At 28.8% G+C, this 24832-nt stretch overlaps 1 protein-coding gene across 2 annotated transcripts; it reads right to left on the bottom strand.

Annotated features, from left to right (window-relative positions):
- Positions 1-4839: 4839 nt before the first annotated feature.
- Positions 4840-22642, bottom strand: LOC112690583 (cryptochrome-1-like). Of its 2 annotated transcripts, XM_025564620.1 has the most exons (11): positions 22433-22642; positions 15056-15183; positions 14793-14971; positions 14612-14720; positions 13802-13944; positions 11684-11868; positions 10984-11219; positions 10003-10170; positions 9334-9474; positions 9027-9181; positions 4840-7356 (listed from the first exon to the last, which is right to left on the bottom strand). In XM_025564620.1, exons 3-11 carry the CDS (start codon positions 14963-14965, stop codon positions 7074-7076), a joined length of 1593 nt encoding a protein of 530 aa, XP_025420405.1. In that variant the 5' UTR covers positions 14966-14971; positions 15056-15183; positions 22433-22642; the 3' UTR covers positions 4840-7073. The 2 variants fall into 2 exon arrangements, with proteins under 2 accessions (XP_025420405.1, XP_025420406.1); XM_025564621.1 differs by lacking the exons at positions 15056-15183; positions 22433-22642 and having other exon boundaries at positions 14612-14734; positions 14793-14884.
- Between the last annotated feature and the right edge of the window lie 2190 nt (positions 22643-24832).

The following is a 24832-nucleotide window of genomic DNA, read 5'->3' as shown; positions in this document are numbered from 1 at the left end:
TAATTGGGTATGGCACAGGGATCCTTTTTTTCTTTTCTTTGGAGTATCTTTGAATACAACTAGTATTTTGTGTGCTCTCAGAAGTATATGAACCGGCTAAGCATACTACACCCCTCCCCTCTAAGCTGAAAGTCTCTGACTCCCAAAAAAACAAACAAAAATAAAATAAACAATTAAAATAAAGACTATCTAACCTCTTATGGTTAAGTAAAAAGTTTTAATTTGGGATACATAAATGAGGTTTCCTCACTCTCTCTTCCTTTGGAGTTAATGCTAGATCTTCCACATTTGGTGCTGTGGCTTCCATGGAGTGTTCTTCTATGTTGACTTGAGTTCATTTGTCCTCCATGTGAACTGAATATGGTGTTAGTTTCGTATTGGCATTTTTGAGTGTTCTTTGTTTGGTATACCACATAATACAACTAATATTTATTATGATTACCAATAATAATGCTGTTCCTCCAATGACGAAAAATATATATATTTTCATTTCGATTTTCGCATATTGATCCTTTTGTTGTATTTGCTCCGTGTGTATACATTATGTTGTTTAAAATTTAAACTTTAAATCATACATTTGGCTGGTTCTTATGTGATGTGACTGCATTGTTTTAACATAACGACTTCGTATAGTATCTTCTAATAATTCCTTAATTATTGAAGTAGGGATGAAATCGGAATATTGTGTTCTACCTGCTAGTCGCCCTGGAATCAAGACGTCTTGGTTTGCATATCCACGACATGTTTCGTTTAATGCAATGACTCCCGCTCCTTGGAGAATATGGGTTTTTGACTGTGTTTCTTCATCACATGAGACAAATAATGAATCGTTATTTGTTACATATAACCATTCATTTTTGTACTTCAACTTATGGAAAACTGTTGTAGCCATCTCAATATGTCGTATGTCACAGCTATTTGGCACTTAAACTGACTAATAAGAGATTTTAGAATACAATAATACAAAAAAAAATTCACTTTAAAAATTGTAATCATCAGTAATCAATTAAATTAAATATAACAAAGAATAATAAGTATTACAATAAGACAGAGGTAAGTACCGAGCATATACTTTATAAATACTATAATTACTTATTTCTATTAAACTAAATAAATTATAATACAAAATATATAATAAACAATGATTACGATGCGATGGTACGGAAACAGCTCGGCCTACTTGTCTTCGCCCGTCGCGCATCGGATATGATATTCTTATCTAATAAGTAATAGAAAATTATCTGTTTCTCCCACCAGATGCACACCAACATTGGTTCGATACGGAGCTATACGGGATTATTTTATAAATATCAATTTAAATAAATTTATTTCTTTTATCGCTATCTACCGGCAGTTATATTCTATGCCATCGAAAAACTATCCAGTGAGCTATCTATACTATCTATAATCAATGATACAACTACAAATATGAAAAATCTTTAATTTCTTGATACAGTAGTCAATAAAAAAAAATCCAATAATAAAATGTTTCTACTTATTAATGAAGTAAGGGAAGTAGTTGTATGCAGGGTTATTTTTCAAGTATGCTCACTCAATTTTTATGCATTGATGATTTGATTAGAATGTTAATAATATTTTTTAACTTGGTTAAGGTAAATTATTATTTTTCAATTTAATTAAAAATTAAGTTAATAAACATTTCTGATATATCAATTAAGTTAAATTAAAGTTAAGATAATTAAAACAAAAAACTATGTTAACTTAACTTTTAACTTATTAATTCATTAATGCCCAGCCTTGTATTAATTAGAATTTGAATAAATGTATCAATAATGGAGAAAAACCATGGGTGAGCATTTTTAAACAATCACCCTGTACATATACGTGAGCAGTAGACGCTTGACAAAGTTAAAAAACAAATTTTTAATATTTTTACTTTTTTTATAATTCACGTTTTTATCTATCAGTTAATAGGTCTTTGGTTTTTTTTCCATAATGGTTAACAATTATAAAAAGTCTTGGAATAATCAAATAAATATTATTTTTTTTTCTTCTAAGATACTGGTTTTTGCTTATCAGATATCTGATTTTTTTGTGCTCAAGGCGCAGTCCATTTAGTTAATAGGCTTATATATTAAAAGATAAATGTAAAAGAACATTTTTGTTATACTATGTTCAAATTATCGCGTAAGCGATAATATGTATAATCAGGTTAAACTAAATGTACATAAGATTGAAGACTAAATAATAAAGGCCTTCCGTGATAACTCAACTACTACGGAAACATATGCGTTATTTTAACTGTTACTTTTATAAAAATTATATTTTTGTATCTATATGTATAATTTGATCGGCGTACACAACATTAGTAAAATAAATAAAAATTAAAATAAAACGAAAAGTGGGGGAATTGTATAAATACCAAGTAAATTTTTAAATCAAGCGCTAGAATTATTATTTTTTATTATTATAACGTGAAACATGTCATTATATGTGTTATCTTAAAAAAAATTTTAAGAAAATGATAATTTTATTAAACTGTACCTTTTTTTTCATTATTTTAACATAAATATTTTACTTTAATGTGAAACGTATTATTATTATTATTATATGTCTAATCCTAAAAAACTTTTTAATTTTAATTGTTATAAAATGGATAATGTTATGAAATTGTAATTTTTTTTATTATTACTATAATGTAAAACATATTGTTATTATTATTATTGTATGTATAATCCTCAAAACATAATTTTAATTGTTATGAAAGAGATAATTTTATTAAATAGTATTTATTTTTTTTTTTAAAAAAAAAGAAAGAAGATATGTTAAAATGGTAAAAAAAATACTTGTAAGAAAGTTTTTACTTGTAATGTTATGAATCTTGACAACAGACAATAATGGTAAACACGTGTAATTTTCTATTTTCTCTCTGTTTAAATAAAAATTTGTAATCACTTATAGTTGTTTCTGGTACTTTTAATCCTAATAAATCCACTAACCTAACCAAGGCACATATTAGAATATATTTTGAAGTAAAATTAAAATTTAGGATGATTTTATCATCGGTAAAACGTGAAAAACTAGTGACTGATGTAAACTTGATGTCATAGTCAACCCGAATTGTTCAGTGATTATTATACTGTATATTTTTATCAATCAAGTCCACCACGTAAGATTGTTACTTCGGGATACACATTTCAATAATAATTATTAATCCGATGGGTACCTATTTAAAAATAGCGTATTGGAAAGAAATGCAGTTCTCTCGCATAATTTTCTGTAAAAAAAGAAGGATGTATCAAGATTAAAAAGCAAAATCTATGATAACATCGAATTGCACAATAAAAATTATTAATATGGTGTTATTGGTATTTCATTTGATACAATTACAATAATTTATAAAACACGTAACATTTGTACGTGGACAGATTATAAATATAAAATATTAATATATAATGTATGTATTCATATAAAACTTGGTACCTATACAATTAATTATCTATTTCGTTATGTTATTTAAAGTGTAATTGATCCTAAAAATAAACCGAATATAATGTTGAGTATACATTTTTAATCTTAAAATAATTTATTTATTAGAAATAGAGCGTTATTGTAAGCCATTATCGAATAAAATAAATGCCTCATTATGAAACTACCACTGACATTTTATTTCATACATAGTTATATATAATAGTTATAGTTAGGTTTAAATCTAAGTAGGCAAATACTCAGTATATTGATTATTTACGTTTATTAATTTATAAAAAAAATAAGTTATGTTGTTCAGATGTTCAGATAAGAAACAAATTTCCAGTTTATATTTTTTTTTACATTTAGGAATACAATATTTATGAATATGTTTGATTGAGATCTGATTGAAGTATTTTAAGTTTTTCGATGATTTAATCTATTGCCCTAATATGTGAGAATGGTTTTTAACAGTTAAGTGGCGATAACAGTGAGTAGCTCGGTGGAAATATTGATAAATAGCTCAGAGGCGACGTCGACAAGTAGGATTGCGTTGTCAAACGTGATTTTTTATTAAAATATGAGGATCCTTCGTTTCAGAGGTTTTAAAAATTTGTTTTCAATTTACCTTGTTTTAAATGTTCATAACTCATTGTTCAGCCAATTATTTTGTCGCGTATATTTTTAGCTGACTTACAAATCTCCATGTGTTCTCAGGTAAATGATTTGATATCACATCTTTATCGACATTTCTGATAATTGTAGCCATATCTTCGAAATGTTGTTTTCTTTTATAATAATCATTAAAATAATCGCAAATTAGTTCGAACTGCTGCGTATGAATGGAGACAATCAGTTCGAATATACTCCATTCCAAATATTATAATGTAATCAAATCAGCATGGTTGAGTATGACAACTGTAATGTACACTACTGGTACTGTCTTAATTTTTATCCTGGTATGATTTTGAGGAAGGCACAGCCCACCGAGGAGGGAAGCAGTGCTCACCCGGTCCTCTCATAAACGCGCCTTTGATAGCAGGTAAACCGTTGCATACGTATGATCCTACACGAACAAAAGTACGTTTCATGACCGAACAACTAGATAAAATAAAACGAACTTTGCGATTATTTAATGGCAAATCTCATAGAGGAATAATGTACTTCCGCCCTTATATTTGGACTAATGCTAGTTCTTATAGAAGACTTACTTCAAATGCTCGTGAGAATTTTTACTTCGAATTCAATTAAAATTTTTATCATCATCATATATTTTAAATAATAGAAGTTAAATATGTTTCAAATAAATACATATATTCAAATAAGAACATCAGATTCCAATAGACCTTAAAATATAAGCAAAAGAAACAAAATTATATAAACAACAAAATATTATAGTTCAACTTAAAACAATAACTTAAAATAACACAGTATGATTTTGTATGTTAAAAATTTGAGCTTTTGTAATTGGCTACACAACATTTAATTTATATTATTATCATTATATTAAATACGTATAATATGTGAATAACTTCTTCTATGGGCATATCCACTCTCTAACAGATTTAACTGCCATCACTACTCTTCGCCAACTATTTCCATCTTGAATTGCCTCTTTCCAATCTTCAACTCTAAGGGTTTTTAAGTTTTCTTCTACCACGTCAATTCATCTTTTTTTAGGTCTACCTCTAGGTCTTTTTCCTTGTAGTCTCCATTATATTGCTACTCTAACTACTTCATTCTCTCCTCATTATATGATCTAACCACTGTATTCATGTGAATAACTATACGTTAATAAATATATATGGACAAGATTCAATTGAAAATTGGATTAGATTTTTTTACAAGGTACAAAATCAACAAATTTTCATCCCACCAAGTATGTTGTCAATCCAAAATCTAAATAAAGAGGGAAGAATATTTGTATTCATTTTAATTTTATATTATATTAAACAACCATTTACGCTAATTTTTATCATGTACGAACTTACGTACCGGTATATTTTTTTCGTGTAGAAACTTACGTAGACAAACCCACGGGTAATTTTTACCTGATATATCTCGTGTGGGAATTTATATTCGCCCGTCACAACTTTATGGGTCATTGTCTCGTAATAATTAATAATTTTAAATAATATAGTCTTATAATAATATAATTTTATAATTTATTTTTATGATAATATAGGTATAAGGGGAGTATATGAACTTTTCCAAAATAAAAGGAATGTGTACAATATTGGTATATTATGTGAGTGATCAGTTGACGAAAAAAAAAATGAAGGGGGTATAATATACATAGATTACACGAACGTGGCTACTCGTGATGGAAACCTTATTTGTAAATATTTTCTTTTAAATTAACGATGGGGGTTAGATGGAGTAATGAGACTACTTACACCCACTCGATCCTGGGTTCACACACAAAGGTGGTTGAGTAAACAATCAGGCGGTAAGAAGAAAAATGAAAAAATAAATGATTGGCAGCAATGACGGTAAGGGGTAATGGTGGTTTCAGAATGTCATATTTCTATCTATTTAGGCAGCATATTGATATGCATACACAAGAATATAAATATTTAAAGCTCGATTAATTATTGAACTTACTGAGTTCCTGAGAAGCCACATGAGTTTTTATGGTACCTGGCAGCAAATATCCATAAGTTAAATATTTTTAATTCATTATTTATAAAATTTCACTCTTGTACACATTTGGAAACAAAGTATGACATTTTATTTTAAAAAACCTTGTTTTCAAATTTCGTTCAATAAAAAATCGACAAACCTTGATTTCTAAAATCCCATTGGTCACACCATTATGAATACAATTAGTTAGAATAGCGACGTAAACGTGTCTTATATAACTATTTTTCGAATTACATGTAATAAATATAATGGCGGAGGTACAAATACTCCATCGACGAATTTTCTTTTCTGGCTCTACTAGAGTTACGTGACCAGAGTTTCTGAAGGGACTTGGAATAAATTATAATTAAATTCACGTTTCTGTCATTATACATTTTCTCTTTTTAAATTTATGAATAATACACACATATATTTATACAAAATAAAAAATTCGAAAATATAACCATTAGAAGAGAGGGACCATACGGACCTCTCGGTGTTACCCCTTTCACAAGGCAAGACAATAATTGGATTTGAGAGTTTTTGTCCAGTTTGTTCATTATGATGAATCTTCTAATTTTAAATCTGTATTAGTTTTCTAACTAAATTTGAACACCATTGTAAAATTAATATTATCATACACCAATTTATAATCTATACAATATATACCTAATAAAAATGAATACGGCATATTTATAAAAATAAAAGTTAAATCACAGATGTATTAATTCATCGTAGCATTAAATGATTATGTTTTTATGTATAACTCAAGTGAAGTGAAGAAACATTATACTCGTATACTTTTTTGTTATACTACATGCCCTATCCTTGTAAAATTGTACGTGCAATTAAAATAAAATTACAACGTAGAAACGGATTTTAAATTCATTGAAACTATTGATCGGTCGCCTTACAATAATAATTTTCCTGCAGACTCTACTACCGGGTCGTGTCAATTTAGTGCTTCGGATTAATAATAGCCAAATTATGCGCATAACGCAAAACACAATTATGTCTTTGTGCTATTTTTGCGGTGCAAGACATGGCATTCGTGGTGTTGATCTCCTCGGTGAGCCGAGTATAATCATTTTCCCGTTTTCCAATCGCGGCTGACCGAAGGACAGTTCCTGATAAGCCAGTTTCATTCGCTCGAAATTGATCTTAGAAGCCAACTCATGATTGATAATCGGCAACGGGTAATCGATACCGATTATGCAATTGGCAGCTATCTGTACCGATTCTGGTGCCAACCATGGCTCGTGGGTGTATTGAGTAGGCATATTTTTTAACGCCGGAATATATCTCCTGTGGGACGAAAAAACAAATTAATATCGTGGATTAAATATAATAATGTCATAAACACTTTTCGAATCATATGACGGTGAAATTATTCTTTTTACGTGGTTATGCCTTATCGTTGGGGAGTTATGCTAAAACTTTGTTCGAAACGTTACGCTGGATATAAGATATCACTCAAGTCAGATGAAAACTACAAACGTTTAAAATACACAGTTGCCCTAAAAACTATTATTTGGTTTTTGTAGTAATAATTACTACTATTATTATTATTATTATTATTTATTGATATAATCATTTTTATAATATCAATTGATTCTGCTTTTATTAAAATATTTACATCAAATCTTATATGTTTTATTGTATCAGCAAAATTGTTGTTAGGGAAACGGTGCACATTACAGTTAGTGTCTTAAGTAAGACTTATCCATGAGTGAATATATCAGTGTACGGCTTGGGTAATCGACAACGACGAGTGTGGCATCTGGAGTAAAGATTTTATACATAATCTCCAATTTTTTTTTTTTCTATAAATCATATATTATTAATAATGAGGTTAGGCTCGGCGAAACTTATATGACACCTGATTAAGGTTTTTTATTTACTATAGTCTCTTTTTCGGCCACCGACTGACGAAACGCATACAGTTAAATTTCCTTAAACTAAATTTTAAAATATAATACACAAAAATCGGAGATTTTTCGTTCATACCAACATAGTAAAATCTAGGTGTTATATAAGTTGTCCGATTACACCACGAAAGATATCTACACAATACAAGACTGCTATTTACAATCAGATGGTAGGTAATGAAAAGATGGAAGTGATCTAATCGAAAATAATGAGGTCAAAAGTCAATCATTCGAAAAAAAAAAGTGATCACAATGATATTATTTGATCGAAGACTGTATTTATCGTAAAATATATTTTAGAAAACTTAAGAACCTATTCAAAATGTTATTTAGTCAAAGTATATTAGGGTTCAAAAATATATGATTTTAGACCAATTAAATAATAGTTTATAAAAATTAAACTAAAATATTATAGCTATTATTTATCATAATCTTTACTCATGAGTTTATATGTGAGGCAAAAATTTTCATTAATGAATTACAATTAAAGATAAATGGTTTATCTTCCAAGCCAACAGCATACATTGTATGTTATCAAAAGAAAATGTCGAACTGTTGTCTTATTTGTGTTTTTAATAATTGGTCTCAAAAGTTCGAATTTTTACTCCACACTCATTGATACAATGCGAATGAATTATGTATTTCCCGTCATTTATACTTTTAACTTTTTTTTTTTTTTTAAAAATTATTTATAATTAACAGAATCCCTCTATGAATGTTTAATACAATATTAGGATTCATCGTTCAACTGTTAACGTAAATACATAGGTACGCATTTGTATTTTATTTTACATTCAAGGGATTTCGATCAAATTAGCCGTATCAGCATATAGATAATCGTCTTTACACCAATATATTGAGTTTATGATTTGTACTTGGGTAATTAACTAGTTTCTGAACTTGATTTTGACTTAAAATTTTTTTTAAGTAATAAAAAAAAATGTACCTACTACTTTGATACAATATTCAAAACCGTAATTCAAACACGTAATGTATAAATAGTAATACTATTGTATTGACTAACAAACAAACCGTAATAAAATATACCTTATAAAATCGCCGTTCGGGTCGATTTTGCGACCGAATTTCACTGGACAGTTATAGCTGTGGGTAAAATCTTGGAAAAACGACGAACAAGAGTACCGCATCCACGACCCCGCGTTCACCGACCAATCGGCGTCTAACAGCAGTTCGTCGAACACCTGTACATATATTTATACGTGTAACAAACTTTAAGTACGTTTCGTTCGATACAATCACGTGATGACGTGTTCCATGTATACAGTCAATGTAACTATGACGGAGACGTCTGCGCGGTGTCCTCCTCTGTTGCTTCCGTACCGGTAACACCTACCTTCATTCCTTCCTCCCAGGACAGCCACAAGTCAGCCCACGTGAGAAAGCATGCGGTTACGTATCTCGCTATGCTGTGTATCCATCCCTCGTGCCTCAGCTGGATCATGATCGCGTCGATCAACGGATAACCAGTTTGGCCCTGTGTTAAACGATTCCCGTCGATACACTCCACGCGTACTTCATTAATCACGCACGTCAGGGGCGGGTTGAAGAAGGTGGCTAAGGGGGGATTAGCTCCCCTCTTGGGACTATGCTAACTATTTTACAAAGTCAAGTATTATGATATACTGATATATTGATAATTATTATAAAATATCGCCAATCGTCATTGATGAATATGGTACCTATTTTATATATTTTTTTATAAATAAATAGCTCATTTTTGTTGTTAATTTATATTAAGGTATAAATAATAAAGGTGTATACCTGTATTTTTAAAATGGTTTCAGATTAAAATTGATACCAATAATGTAACTATTTAAAATTTGTCACTGTTGTGAAAAAAATTACTTATGAAGGACTCAAAAACATATTCTGTAATTTAAAATTGTATATAGATTTAAAAAATAACTAACTAAATTCCTGAACCTCCATTATCCCCTCCCTTGGTGAGTGATAAACCCGTCCCTGACGCACGTATCACGCGGAATCATGATGGAATACTTACGTTGGCCCACTTGGACAGAGCCAGAGGATTTTTGTCCCACGGTATTTGTAAGCAAATTGGATTCCCTAATATCCGATCGAAGTTCGGATTGTTGTGAGACGCGCAGTAAAAGAAATCCCGCCACAACAATTGGCCGTGCAACGACAACGGCGGCCGGGTCTTGCGGATCTGTACAAGGTTCGGGACGGTTAAGTTACATTAGATATAATCGTTAAAGGTGTTTAAAATATAATGGGCAATACGCAATTCCGTGAAAAGTTTCCGAGACGTAATCATACACGTAACGGGATTGAGGAGATGTTATCAAACGAGTTTTCATCAACTTAACTGTTACAAATTCTAAAAATAAATTATGACGGAAACTTAATGATTAGTTAATGTTTACGTCGAGTAAAATTTCCATCGTGTTATCCAGAATTGAAATCTTAACAATTTAATTCGGTTTCTTCACGATTTTACTTATTACTTATTACTTATTTTTAAATGTTTAAAAATAATTAATATCAATAATAACTTATAAATTTTAGGCTAAAATTAATTTTTAAAGAGTTTGGTTATATTTAATTTAGGAAATATACACATAAGATATAACATGAGACTAGAATTAAATAAAATTTGAACAATTTAAAACGGCTCTTAATAATTTCTTGAATACATTCGAAAAAATTTTTATATAATCAGTAATATTACATAATAATTTCGGAATGTATCTATTTTGATGTACATATAGATTAGGGTTTTGGTTTTGGTTCTAAATACTGACTAGATCATTTTTTTAATACCAGCTTAAGTTTTAAAAATCAATTTTTATTTTCTAAGATTTTTATGATTTATATAAATGTTAGTCTTAAAAAATTTTAATTTATTTATAACCGGTCGTATAAAATCAGTTTCAGGCCCTATAAATATGATCTGTCTTATATTTCACTGTTTATAAGTGCATAAATACTAGTCATTTCTCTAAATTGTTTTGGTATTTACTTTTTGGTAAAGGTTGTTTAGTTTGGAAAAAAATAGTCTGGTGGACAGACATCCGAATCTTAAGTAAGGCGCAAGACCGGTAGGACTAGCTAGCAATGAATGTGATGTCATTTGTGGTTTGCCATAGGTTGCGATGAATTCTTTGCGCTCCAAATGACACTGTAGTCGTACTAATGCCTCGGTTTCGCCACCTTTCCATATATTCTGTCGAATTAGATTGTTTGGTTCTATAAATCCTGCACAGGACGAATAAAAAAGTTAACGAATAAAATATAACAACAAAAGATCTCCATAAAATAATGTTTTTTTTTTTATATTGGATTTTGATTAAAACATCACTTTATCTATTTACGTTTATATTATAATGTATACAATATTATAGTAAATTAATAATATTGTAACTTCCCGGTAATCATTGTAATATATCTATATACAAATATGTACGGTTAGTATTTATTTTATAAGAAAATAAATAATAAACTTTATGTCTGTGAAAATTTTTCCCATTGAAATGTTCATGAATTAACAGTAAATATAACAATTTTAATAATAGTGATTAAAAAAAAATATTTTCAGATTTTAAATGCATATGATATCGTTTTATCAATTTCTATGATTACTATAGTATTACTACAGTATACAATATAAACTGTATAAATTATTAATTTGTTATACATTTGACAATACATTAGGTATTTACCAAGTTCCTCAAGTGTAGGGACACCAAATATATCATTGTGATCATATTCAATCGGCGTAACAGCGCCTCCTAGAAAATCTTCGTCTATGGTAGGGACAGGCTCCTCTGGTGGTTCAATACACTCTAACAATTTATGAAATAAATTGTAAGTCATTGGTGCTTTTCCGCCATTTATGTTTATGATCCTAGAACCGACAATAATCATAAATTAAACATTTTTTAATAATTTATTTTTTCGTTACACGATTATATTGATCGGGTTAGTACTATTGAATTATTAAAAAGCCGATTTAAAAATTATATAAATATTATATTTTTTATCACCAATCATATGATTTTGAAAAAAATTTGCTTTTAAATTATATTTCATCACTAGATACTCAAATTTAAACTATCAGCAACAAATTATGGGATAGTTAATATTTCTATAGGAAAAGTATCGAGGGTGAAAAGTACTGGTGAATGGTCTGAATGAGTATTTGATATATTATCTATGCTGTTGTTAAACGGTTTGGTATTTTAGAGATGAATATGTCAAGGATATCTTGTTGTTTTCTTGGTAATGTTGGGCAATATGTTGTAGAGTTTTGGGAGCAAATTATTGTATAACTATGGAAAATAATAATTTTTCTGAGAACGTTTCCTCTAAATGTGTTTGAGTAGCACCCCCATAGAGTATGTTTGGCATTGGGTCACCTCCTACAACTTATAAAATTTATAATACATTTAGCATATATTTAATGTATTCTAATTTTGGTTGTTTTACGCTTTTAATCAGGGCTTAAAACCATTCCTAAGAAAATTGGTAATCGGCTCCGGTAGATGCCGAAAGTTTTTTAAAACCGGTAATTGGTTATCCTTTAAAAGATGATGATAAGGTTTTTTGGTAATCGGTTACCGGTTAAAATTGGTTTTTAAAAATCATATTTTTCAATTTTTTAATTTTTTAATCATATTTTTAACACCGTTTATTTAGGCGATTCGTGGGTTGATAATATAACTTTTATTATTACAAAATCAAAAGCTTAATATGGTTTAATTTGGTCGATTTCACTCAATTTCAATATTTATTTTTTCAAACTGCTTTAAAGTTTAAAACATATTATGATCAAGATAATGATTACCAAAAAACTAAATTGCATAAAAAAATATATTGTTATAATTTTCTTATTTATAACGGTAAAAAATCGAAATTAAATATAATAATTTTCTAAGATGACACTAAGATTGATAGATTGCCACAGAACTTTTTGGTTATATTATATATAATACAGTACCCCAAAAAATGGATGAGCAGATATTAAAACGATAGTATTAAAATATCATAAATACTAAATGGACTAAATAGACTAAGCCTCTATTCCACCAACTATATTGTAATAGGAATCAGCACACCACGACGATGACGTTTTGTAATGTATAGTTATACCTATATATATATATATATATATATATATATATATATATAAAGGTCGCTCCACACTATGCATGTTTCGCGTTTCGCGTTTCATGTTTTCACGTTTTCGTTGAATTTCGTGAATAGTGTGTATAGCTTTTTCACGAAAATTTTTTTCGTGAAAACGGTTTCGTAGTGTTTCGCGAACGAGGCGGTAAAATTGACGAAATCAAAGGACACGAAAATATTTTTCTACAAAACACTACGAAACGCTACGAATCACTATGAAACGCGAAACGCAAAACGCGAAACGCGAAACATGCATAGTTTGGAGCGACCTTAATATTATAATATAATTATGACATAATTCAAGTATTAATACAACGAAAAACCGTTAATTATTTTGGTCGGGAATAGGTTTTGGTTATAAAACTGGGATTGAAAATACGAGATAATCGCTTTGATGTTAATATTTAGATATTTACCTTGATTACCGATAACCAATAACTGCTTCCAGCATTCCAAAAATAAAAGCGGTTATCGGTTTTCGGTTCTCAAGTTTACGGTTTTTTTTATCAGTTTTCTTTACAAACCGGTTACCGGTTTTAAGCTCTGCTTTTAATATATTAATCGTTGAACACTTTTAAATGTATATAGCATAGTTTTTTCCAAGTAAAAAGCTGTTGACACTAAATAATTAATTTAAAATGTTTTATACTTGCTTGTCTAATTTATATAAAGTGTGTGTGCAATGTGTAATAACGGAAATTCCCATTTCTCGACACATGACTTTAATATTTTGATCTCTTACTCGGCCAAATGGTTCGGGATCTTCTTCAAATGTAAAATTCGTCGTACCCCACATCTTTAAAAATATTCCAAGCATTAAAAAAACACATAATACAAAAAATATAAATATATACATTCGTTGCCCAAGACACTCTAAGGCAGTGGTGCCTAACCCACCACCACATGTGGGCCGCGAAGGTATTCAACGTGGTCCGTTACAATTTTTTTTTTTTAAATAAAATATTAAATAAAAAAGTAAAATTATTAAAAAATAGATTTCTTTTTTTTGAAATTTATTTATTTTATATTCGAAAATTTCCAAATAGAAATTTTACGATATTACCCGTGCACTTAAAAGAGCGTTCTAATCAAATATGCATTTATCTATAATCTTTTTGGTAATCAATAAGATATTTGAAAACAAATTCCATATATACCTACACGTATATTGTAAACCTACTATGACATATTGATATTATTCGTACTTTTATATTTAGTGACCCGCTCTAAGATAATTTTTTACTAAAATGGCCCACCGAGGAAAAAAAGTTGGACATCATTGCTCTAAGGTATAAGATAATAAAATATATTGCTTTATTTTACACCAATCGTACGAGAAGTCTGCACTTGTCGAACCAATTATTTGCGGACATTCATAGTACAAGTATAGAAACAGATACATACTACACCTAAATTCGTCTCAGGCAATATAATAAAGAAAAACTATAATTTTGATAACTTACTTTAAATATTTTTGGTAATGCCTCTGCTGGCTGTCCTTTTATGACGAACAGTCTAGAATTTAACTTTTTCAGACTGGCGTCTAAATCTGAAAGACACTGTAACAGAAATCTGGAACACGAACACTAAACACGTAAAGACGTCTGCGTTTACTCAACTTAAATAGTGAGTGAGTATGTTTACCTCCACTTATTGATGCCGACGTTTAATGCACCAGCAAACCATGGGTCGAGTATGAAAATGCATCGGAATGTCTTGGCATCGACCAATCCCTCCCGCAAACTAGGGTTGTCGTGAAGTCGTAACCCTTTACGGAACCAGTGGACGGTATGTTTTTTTTTTACATTATAATCCATGATGCTCTAATGGAGAACACACGAATATTTATTCGGAACATTCGGAATACGTTAATAGAAGTTAACCAATGATAAACAAAAATGACCTACTTTTCTGTATCAAAATTAATAGTGCTAGTACATGTTAAAACTTTTAATTGTAATTCTCCGAACAAATATGTTTTTAAGTATTTTTCATCCGTGGAATGCTGTTTGGTATTGCTATTCAATATCATCGTCTATAATCACAAAAAAAAATGTATCAGTACAAATAAATATAAATAAATTATTGCTGTTATATCATGTATTTATTTTTCATTAGTTTTGATTTTATTGTTTGAATGTATAATACTCAATGACATACGTTTTTTTTCTTTATTTTTCCTATTTTCTCCCGTATATTTTTTATATGATGAGTTGCATGAATTACAAAAACTTAAAATTAGTTTTTTAATGAAATGAGTACACACGCAGAAGTAAAATATAATTTTGTAAAACTTTCCCTACCTATTCTCTATGTATGACTACGTCTCTTTAATAAAGATTTATTAAATAATTATAAAAATAAGTATGCATACGGGCATCACTTTTCAATAATGGTTGTTCCTTGTAGGTACTTGCATTATATCTAGAAGATCAAACTTAGCAAATTGATTGTTGTCTGTTCTCAGTTGACTTCACTTTCATTTAACATATCTTTATAATAAACATTAAAATATCTAACACCCACTTTCTTATTCAATTCTTCATAGTAATTTTTTTCAACGAAAATAATTTAAGACGTGCAGCACCTTTAAATCTGTTTATTCATGATTAAATTTTGTTCTATGTATGTGATACGATAAACACTACAGAATACGACAGTATATTTGAACGAATAAAGTAACTTAAAAAAAATAATGTTTAATCATAGTAACAGCGTGTGTAACATTTATTGCAATTGTTTTTGCTGTTATATAATACCATTGTTGATTTTATAAAATTATAACTAAGCAATTTTTTTGGCTTCCTGACTTCAGTGGAAGCCTTCCATTTCGGTAGATGTATGATCAAAAACTCAACCTTCTTGACTCCAATTTTGTTTTTCTTGTAACAATTAATGGAATCGTGTATCAGTTATAACCGATTATTATGATGTTTTTTTTTATGGATATCTTGCGATTATGTACTAAATGCTTATATCTTAGCTGATATTAATTTTTTGATGTTTTTAGGGCATTTAAATCCGAGCCCTTAGTAATCACTATAAGCGTCGACCACTGTATAAGGTCATTTGGGACCCAATTTACTAACTCTCGTTAAAATGAACTAGGTATACCTACTATCCATGTTCATACTATACGTATTATAGATACAAGACATACATATAAGTATATTTTATATTTTGAAATCAATAAGATAATTGGGTTTGAACCATTTTGCATTTTATCTATTTTTATTGAAATACTAAACATTTTCACGACATCTCATGGTACTAACATTATGACCAGTGACTCTCAAAGTCACTGGTCTGAAATATAGTTGAAATTATTTTATATTGTACGAACTTATGGATATTCGAAAACAAGTAGCTAGTAGAAGTTCATGAATCATTTTTCTTTCTTTCCTTTTCAGTTATATTTACTCTGCGTCTCTGTTTTAAATCTTACACAACGTTTTAGTTTGGATATATCTTGTATGATATATCAATTTTTAAATTTTTTTCTCATTTACTCGTATTTTTTATTTCTTTTAAATAACAAAAATCGGATGATAATTGTTTATAAAATTGAAGTGGCTTCATTTATAAAAAAAATAAATATAGTTCTGCTAATAGTTAAAAACTTAATTTCAATACATATTTTAAAGGATTAACAAGAAAAAGAAATTATTTGTATTCTTTTAATAAACTAATTGGTACATAAATATTATCAATTCCAGATGAAAACCCATTTTTTTTTAGATCTGATAGGTGATTTGCGATTTCTTGTTCATCAATATTGTGTAAATAATTAACAGAGGTATTTTATGAATGTAATTTTCTGTGTAATTAGAAGATTTTTTTTTTAATATTTTTGTTTGATTTATTTTAGTTGGTAAGTCTGATGCTACACATTTAAAGTAATCGTTAAATATATTAGAAATAATATCATTATTTTCTTTGACTTAATTTTTCTCCATCTTATAATAGAAGACTTTTATGATATTGTTATATTCCGTATCATGAATTTGTTTAATTTTTTAACGCTCAAGTGTTTGAATATGACCATTAATCTTTCTAAAATCTATAATTATGTCGAGTTATCAATATGATGTTTTTCGTTGCAAGTATAAAATCTATTAACTTAAATATAAACAGTAACGTTTACGTGTTCTAAATATTTGACCGTTATAATGCATTAAAAAACAGTAAAAGATACTATTATATAAAATGTAAATCAATGAGAAGCTTTTTTTGAAACCAGCCTCGAATGTAAATTATTATGAACTAATGAATTATAAATGTGATTGAGATATATGCTAATCGTGTAACATAAAGAGTTTGAATATTTCTAAACGGTTCAAAACACATATAATTCCTGACTTATTAAAATATCGACACAAAAATATTACGATTACAAACAATAACTTAGATTTGTATTACTATTAATTAAGGGAAAATTTGTAGTAGTACAACATTGTAATTATTTTTTTACGCTTATTAAAATTATAGCAAACTTAGGATGCTTATATATTTTTTATCACATTTTTGTACACGCGATTTGTTAGACGGTAGACTAACTTGTAAGTTATAGACTAAGTTGTAATTGAAAAGAATAATATGAATTATTACAAGTATTAAAACGAATATATACGTACGCATGTCACTGTATATAATTTACAGTGCCATATTTTAATAGAGTAAATTATAAAATATTATATAATGATTGTTGTCGAAAGTAGTGTAAAAAACAACCGGAAGCATTTATTATAAGTTTATTATAATTGTTTTAGAACAGCACAATAAAGTAAGAGGTACAACAAATCAAAAGGCAAATGTTGAATTACTAAATACACATTTAATATAGACTTGTTATTATACTTTTGATTTAATATTTAGATTTTCGCAGTTTTGACGTATATTTATTGAAAAATACATTTTTATCAACGATGAAAGTAATTTCATATTATGATAAGCTAATATAAATATAAACCGTTTATTATGACATTCAAAAAACTAGTAAAAATTTATCATAGTAACTTTTTCTAGTTTTTAAAAATTTGTTTTTGAATTTACGTTATTCTGGGTCATTAATAATTCGTTAAAATGATTTACTGTTATAGTAACTTCGATCAATTTAGTAAAGTCATTATAGATAAAATATTTTTTCAATATAATCAAAAATAACCGTCATAATATCCGTATAATCTATCATGATAATCATAATAATCGATACAAATTAGTATTTGCAGTATAAGTTTTGCCCAAACCTATTAAGGTAATTTCTCCCAATTTGACACTATAACCGGTGTTATCATAAACGGTTTCTATTGTAATTATTTTACGCACATGATAAATTCATATCCGACTTTATCATATTGAAACCAGCTATATCTTTATAAAACATTTCCGATTGGATAATTATATAATTAATAACATTTATTCTCAAGTCATTTAAAATAAACTCATTGTAAATCCACCCACGTTATTGATTTTTAATAAGAAATATGTATAGTTTTCAGCTACCAACATTGATTATTTTGAAGTCACTATGTGTACAATAAGTGGGCTAGGATATTTTGGCGATAAACCATTTCGGCGACTTATTATTATAATTTAGAATTTTATCTCGAAATCATCAATACCCATGTGTAAACGAACTGAACACCCATTTTTAGGTTGGCATCATCAAAATGGTTTAATACCGCCAGCACTAACTTTATCCAAAACCATAATATGTTTCATATATTATATGAAACCATGGTTTGAAAAAATGTCTCTATCTTTACTTGTCCTAAGACTCATTTTAAACAAAATGTTGAAATAAAATTTTTAAAAGTTCAAACATATGATAATCATATTATAATAATCGATAATATTTGATAGTTCAAGATTTATTTCAATACAATTGTATACACAACCATTTGTCGAATCGTCGAATTGGTAGGTCGCCGAAATGACTTCACCGAATATTTAAAACAATTCCTAAAATTATAGGCTTGACATAATACATTGATCATTTAAATTAGATTTGTATTAGTGGTATACCGATAAGGTAGCATGACGGGATATAAGCCATGAGTAAAGGACTCTAAAGAGACAATCGAAGAAAGTTGAGAATCCAAATAACAGATAATCACTATTACGAAATTCAAAAACACCAGGGTCTTCAGAAAAAAATATGCTCAACTTAATTTATCATTTAAAAAAATTACTAACGCTTATAGAATATTTTAAATGCACCATTTGCTCGTTGGCGCGCATAGTTTGTAATATTAGTATACGATTATATAAATATAATATTCATTTTGGAAGGAAAATAACAAGGAAACGCTCTCCACATTGAGAGTGGTGTAATCTCTAGTCTAAGAAACCGTAATTGCAATTTGTCGCTTATTCGATTTGTTATCAACTCGTATATAAGATCGTTTAAGAGACTCGACATTACTGTCAATCAAACTAGAAACAACTCGAGAAATTACTAAAAAAAGATTTAATCAATAATTTAAATTGCCAAATCAAGAAAGAAAAAATTCTCATAAAACTGACAGTGCATTTCTTAAAATATAAATCAAATATTTAAAATATGTTGTTATTGTCTGGTTTATATTATTTAAATCAAAATAATGAGTTATCTATGACATATAATAAAAAGTGATTATATTCATAGTTATATACCTATTAAATATATTTTTAATTAATTATTACCTATTAACTTTGGTGTACAACACAGCCCTGCTCAATACGCACCTTAAAGTCAATATTACCACTACGTGAAATTGACCGAATGAAAAATGTTTGATTAGGTGAATAATGTTACGTATTTTTCTAAACCGAGTACAAATGCCAATAACCATTTACGTAATACTATTATATGTTATTTGTTTTTTTTTTTTTTTTGACATACATAAATCATACTTATATAATAATATTGGTTACTGTAGTTTTGTTTTCCTTTGGGCACATGTATATGCTCAATATTCGTCTGTATATGAAACGGGTTTATATTTTATATGTATACTGTTAGACAAGTTATGCAATACGAATAAACTGAAAACGACAATGACAAAAAAGATGCGATGTCCTGATGATGCAAAAAAATTTTTTTGAGGAAAATACACAACATTTAATGTTATTAGTAAAAATGAGGATGTAGTATTATAATATAGGTATAAATGAATGAAATCATGTGTCAATATTAGTACTATAATGAATAAGCTGAGAGTGAATAAAATTATAAAATGCAAAAAAATATTTATTTAGAAAATTGTTTTACAATAAAAAATAATGCACTAAAATATGCTCTTAAAATTATTTTTATGAGCACTAAAAATCAATAAAGCCCTGTGTCACAGTTTACATAAACCTTTTCAGTTTCTACATCAATCTCGAAAACACGATAAAATACATAAACACTCATAAATATAGATATCAACATAAATAAAGATTTATCAATATAAATAAATATTATTCTGAATATTTATGCATTAAACAAATTTTTTTTGCATCATCACCATCGTAGTGGCGCTTGGTTAATAAGTATTCATAGTTTGTGAATGTTTTTAAAATGCTAAAATGTCACTTGATAACTAATGTGTTCAGGTTTTATTAGTCAGTTATTCTAAAAAAAATCAGCTTTTAGAAAGAAGTACTTTTCCACACATCACCGAGTAAAAACGAGACAAATCTGTCTATCCCAATCTATACACTATAGGAAGTTCTGAGTCACTATACGAGTATTGTACTGACGAGCTCTCGTGTGGTTACGTAGGTTCTCATAAGAAAAACAGCAAACAGTCGATTACATGCACGGTCGGGTTTAAGGGGGTGACTAAGGGGGCATTAGCCCCCCCCCTTGGGACTAAGCTATCTATTTTACAAAGAAAAGTAATATTATATATTAATAATTATAATAAAATATCGTCAATGGTCATTGATGAATATGACACCTATTTTATATATTTTTTTTATAAATAAATAGCTCACATTTGTTGTTAATTATACGTATTTACCTATATTTTAAAATGGTTTCAGATTAAAATTGATACCAATAATGTAACTATTTAAACTTTGTCATTATTGTGAAAAAAATGACTTACTTATGAGGGACTTAAAAACATATTCAGTAATCTAAAATTTTATACAGATTTAAAAAATCAACTAACTAAATTCTTAAATTTCCATTAGCCCTTGGTTAGTGATAAAACCCGCTTCTGATTACATGTGTGAGGTCCTACACAAACCTCACATGAAAATATACTGATAATTTAAGTTCATAAGTTCCTATGTGAAAAAATGTATAAATATGAAATATATCGCTCGCAATGATAAAATTAAATTCACTCATTTCTTAATATTAAAAGTGATATATGCGTGCCATCAAGTACAAGGTTCTGTCTAGACTTTTCTTTATTACGTACAAAATGATGATACACCGCTAAGAAAAAATAAGCCGCGATTTGAACAAATTTAAAATGTACTGTTCTTACACGTTTAGTTGTCAAATAAAAGTCTGAATAAAGTTGAAAAAAAATTATTTGTACTAAACTATAGCATACACATATATATATATATATATATATAAATAATACATTTGTTTGCTTGATGATAACCAGTAGTGTCATTTCAATTTTTTTTAGTCGGTTTTTATTAAATTGCTGACTCGGCCGGCTCATTTTACCAAAGTACCGATTGACGAGGGAGGGAAGGGGACGTCAAACCAGTCGAAAAATATAATGATTTGTATTTATAGTAGGTAAACGTCTCATTTTGGTTAACAAGACGTCAAAGTATTTCATAAAACACGTATTTATGTACTGATTTACGACTTTTGGAGAATAGCTTAATTCTAGACTACGGCAAATGCACGAGTTACCTCCCCTCCTCCAAATGACACCACTGATGACGGGCGCGGCTTCAGAAACCTACCAGAGGGGGGGGATTTTAAGTATTAACTGATAATAGTCGTTTTCCCAAATTAGTATTGAGGCACACAGAGTCCAACTACATTTTTAAATTATGATACACACCAGATATTAATGTCATAATATGGTTTTTTAGGCGAAATAAAATTGTCTGGTCGGTATCTAATCAAATAATAGGGATTTTATAGTTGACAAGGACAAAAATGTATTAAAAAAATTTAATTCTTAAAAACCCTTGGGGGGACCATGGCCTCAGTGCCCCCTCGGAGCTGCGCCTGTCTGATAATAAATCGTGGTTTCGGCTGTTGAGAAGTTTTTTATTTTATTTTATAAACCGTGATTTCTATTCGCGGCCGCGAAATCAATCAAAAACCGTTCGCTTACCTGCCAAGTCCATCGGATCGCCACTGACGCACGACGACGGCGACCACGACATATCGCGCGTGTCTATCCCGTCACGGGCGGACGATCGTTGGTGCGCGATGCGAAGGGATCACGTCGAATAGGTGTCGAGTGCCGAATGGGTCCGCGCGAGTTGCATACGTGGCCACGTGCGCGCACCTCGTAGAAATGTGAGGGATATACGGCGGACGCCGAGGCGACTGTTACGTACGCACCTACTAACGCGCCGCCGCTGAGGTCACGTGGCACGCGGCCGGTCACGTTGCCACCGGGGAGCATAATTCGGTTTCCGTCTGTTTCGCGGTACGTCCGACACAACAATGATAATAATAATTCTGACGACGCTGATGATTATTATTATTACTATTATGTTAATGCCGTCTCGTTCTTAAGCATACATTTTACTTTCTCGCGCGCACCTGTTTCGATTTTTGATTTTCATACGATTACACTATTTTCCGTTTTCCTTAACGCCGATAATTCAGCGGTAGGTCGACATTTGTATTTGTACTTTCGGAATCATTCAAACTTTTAAAGTTGTGCGCGAAGAGTGTAAAATAATTATAATACACATTGATGTTTTCCTTTTGCACCAGCCACCGACGAGCATTAACGTTGGATCTGAGTTGATTGAAAACAGTAGCAAAAAATACATTACATATTATCAATAATAATTTTGTTCTATGCATCAAAGAAATTATACAACGTTCTACTTTGATAAATCTAAATAACTATTAAATTGATTCGAATTTTGCTTTTGTTACATTAAAAATATCAAAAAACGAATAATTTATTCGCATAATAAATGAAATATTTTAATTTACAGTATAGGTATTCGTGAAAATATAATTAACGTTCTACTTAACTTTTCAATAGTTATTTAATTTTAATGAAATGTATATCTAAAAATTTCAATTAAAGAAAATATTGTGGGCTCTCAAAAAATCGTTTCAACACCTTATTGTTTTGCAGGATCGAAGCTTAGTATACTAACACAATTAGTTAATTTATTCGCATTCGTAATCAATACTAGAGAGCTTACAGATTATCTGTTGATAATCAATACGTCAGAGGAATTTTAGAATAAAGATTATTGGAGTTTCACTAACTGAATACCACCTGCATACTGCAAAAGAACTAAGTAAAATTACATGAATTATTATTATTTAGAGAACTATATAAATACTTATCAGTTTAATTGTATTTATTTTGTGCATTATATTTATAAAACACTAAATGCCATTTATTATTCAATTAGCATTCTATAAATATTCGAAAATGTAACTCTTAAATTTAAAATTTTACCATTGTGAGATTTTATCCCTCGAATTTCAATAAAAATTAAATGAACAATATTAATTATTTAGCTATACCTTAACATCTCGTATAACGTAATTAATTTGTTATATTTACTATATTCACTTGAATTATAAGTGTAAAGTTGTATAACTAAACATTTTAAGTAATAATTTTATACCTACAACCGTGTTTGACTTATTGAATTTTCCCATCTATATATTATTAGTCGAGATCAAAAACGGGAAATTTTCATTGTTAAATTATCTGTAAATGTAATAAAGATAAATTAATAATTGTCTACTAAGTAATTATTTAAAGAATAAAAAGTTATTTTAAATACATGGTTAGAACCTTTACACTTATGATCTTTATGATTATAGTTTATTTAAAAAAAAAAATTACCTCTTATTAATACGTTATACATAAATGATGACATATTGATTGTTATACATAAAACTATTCGTTCACTTTGATGAAAATTAAAAATTACCGTTACTAAGTGGTGACGAAAAAAAACAATTTGTGCACGTACTCGTAAAACGAGACGAGGCCTAACCACTGACCCATGTTTGGATTTAAAGCATAGTAATATTTACGTTACATGAAAAATATTATTAGAGAAATAAGATTTGATAAAACTGGACCAACTCACCCACTACTGAAATATTATTGAAGGATAGAGTCTTTCTGCCTAAATATAGGGTTCGGCATCACTGCCGTTACCAGTGCTTTATGTCATACTTCAAATTCAGTGGTTATAAAATAAAATATAAATTAATATAAATATAAATTAAATAAAAAATTAAATTAATTAAATATAAATTAATGTAAATTAATATACATTTCTTAGAATATAATCCATATAATTCATTGAGTATAATTTTCAAACCATAAAAAAAACGAAATGAAGTACTTAATATATTCGTATTATAAATACTTGATATTACACATTAAATTAATTGATTACATATTTAATATTATTTCATTATTTTTCAAACGTTCGTAGAAATAAATATAAAAATAAATTAAATTAATTCAAAATCATAAAACAATTTGCTTAGAATCTTATATTATAAATCAGTC

This window comes from Sipha flava, unplaced genomic scaffold, assembly GCF_003268045.1.
Source record: "Sipha flava isolate LNK unplaced genomic scaffold, YSA_version1 50_pilon_pilon, whole genome shotgun sequence".
Taxonomy (NCBI): Eukaryota; Metazoa; Arthropoda; class Insecta; order Hemiptera; family Aphididae; genus Sipha; species Sipha flava.
Note: the sequence above shows the minus strand (reverse complement) of the source record. Positions and strands in the feature narration are given on the sequence as shown.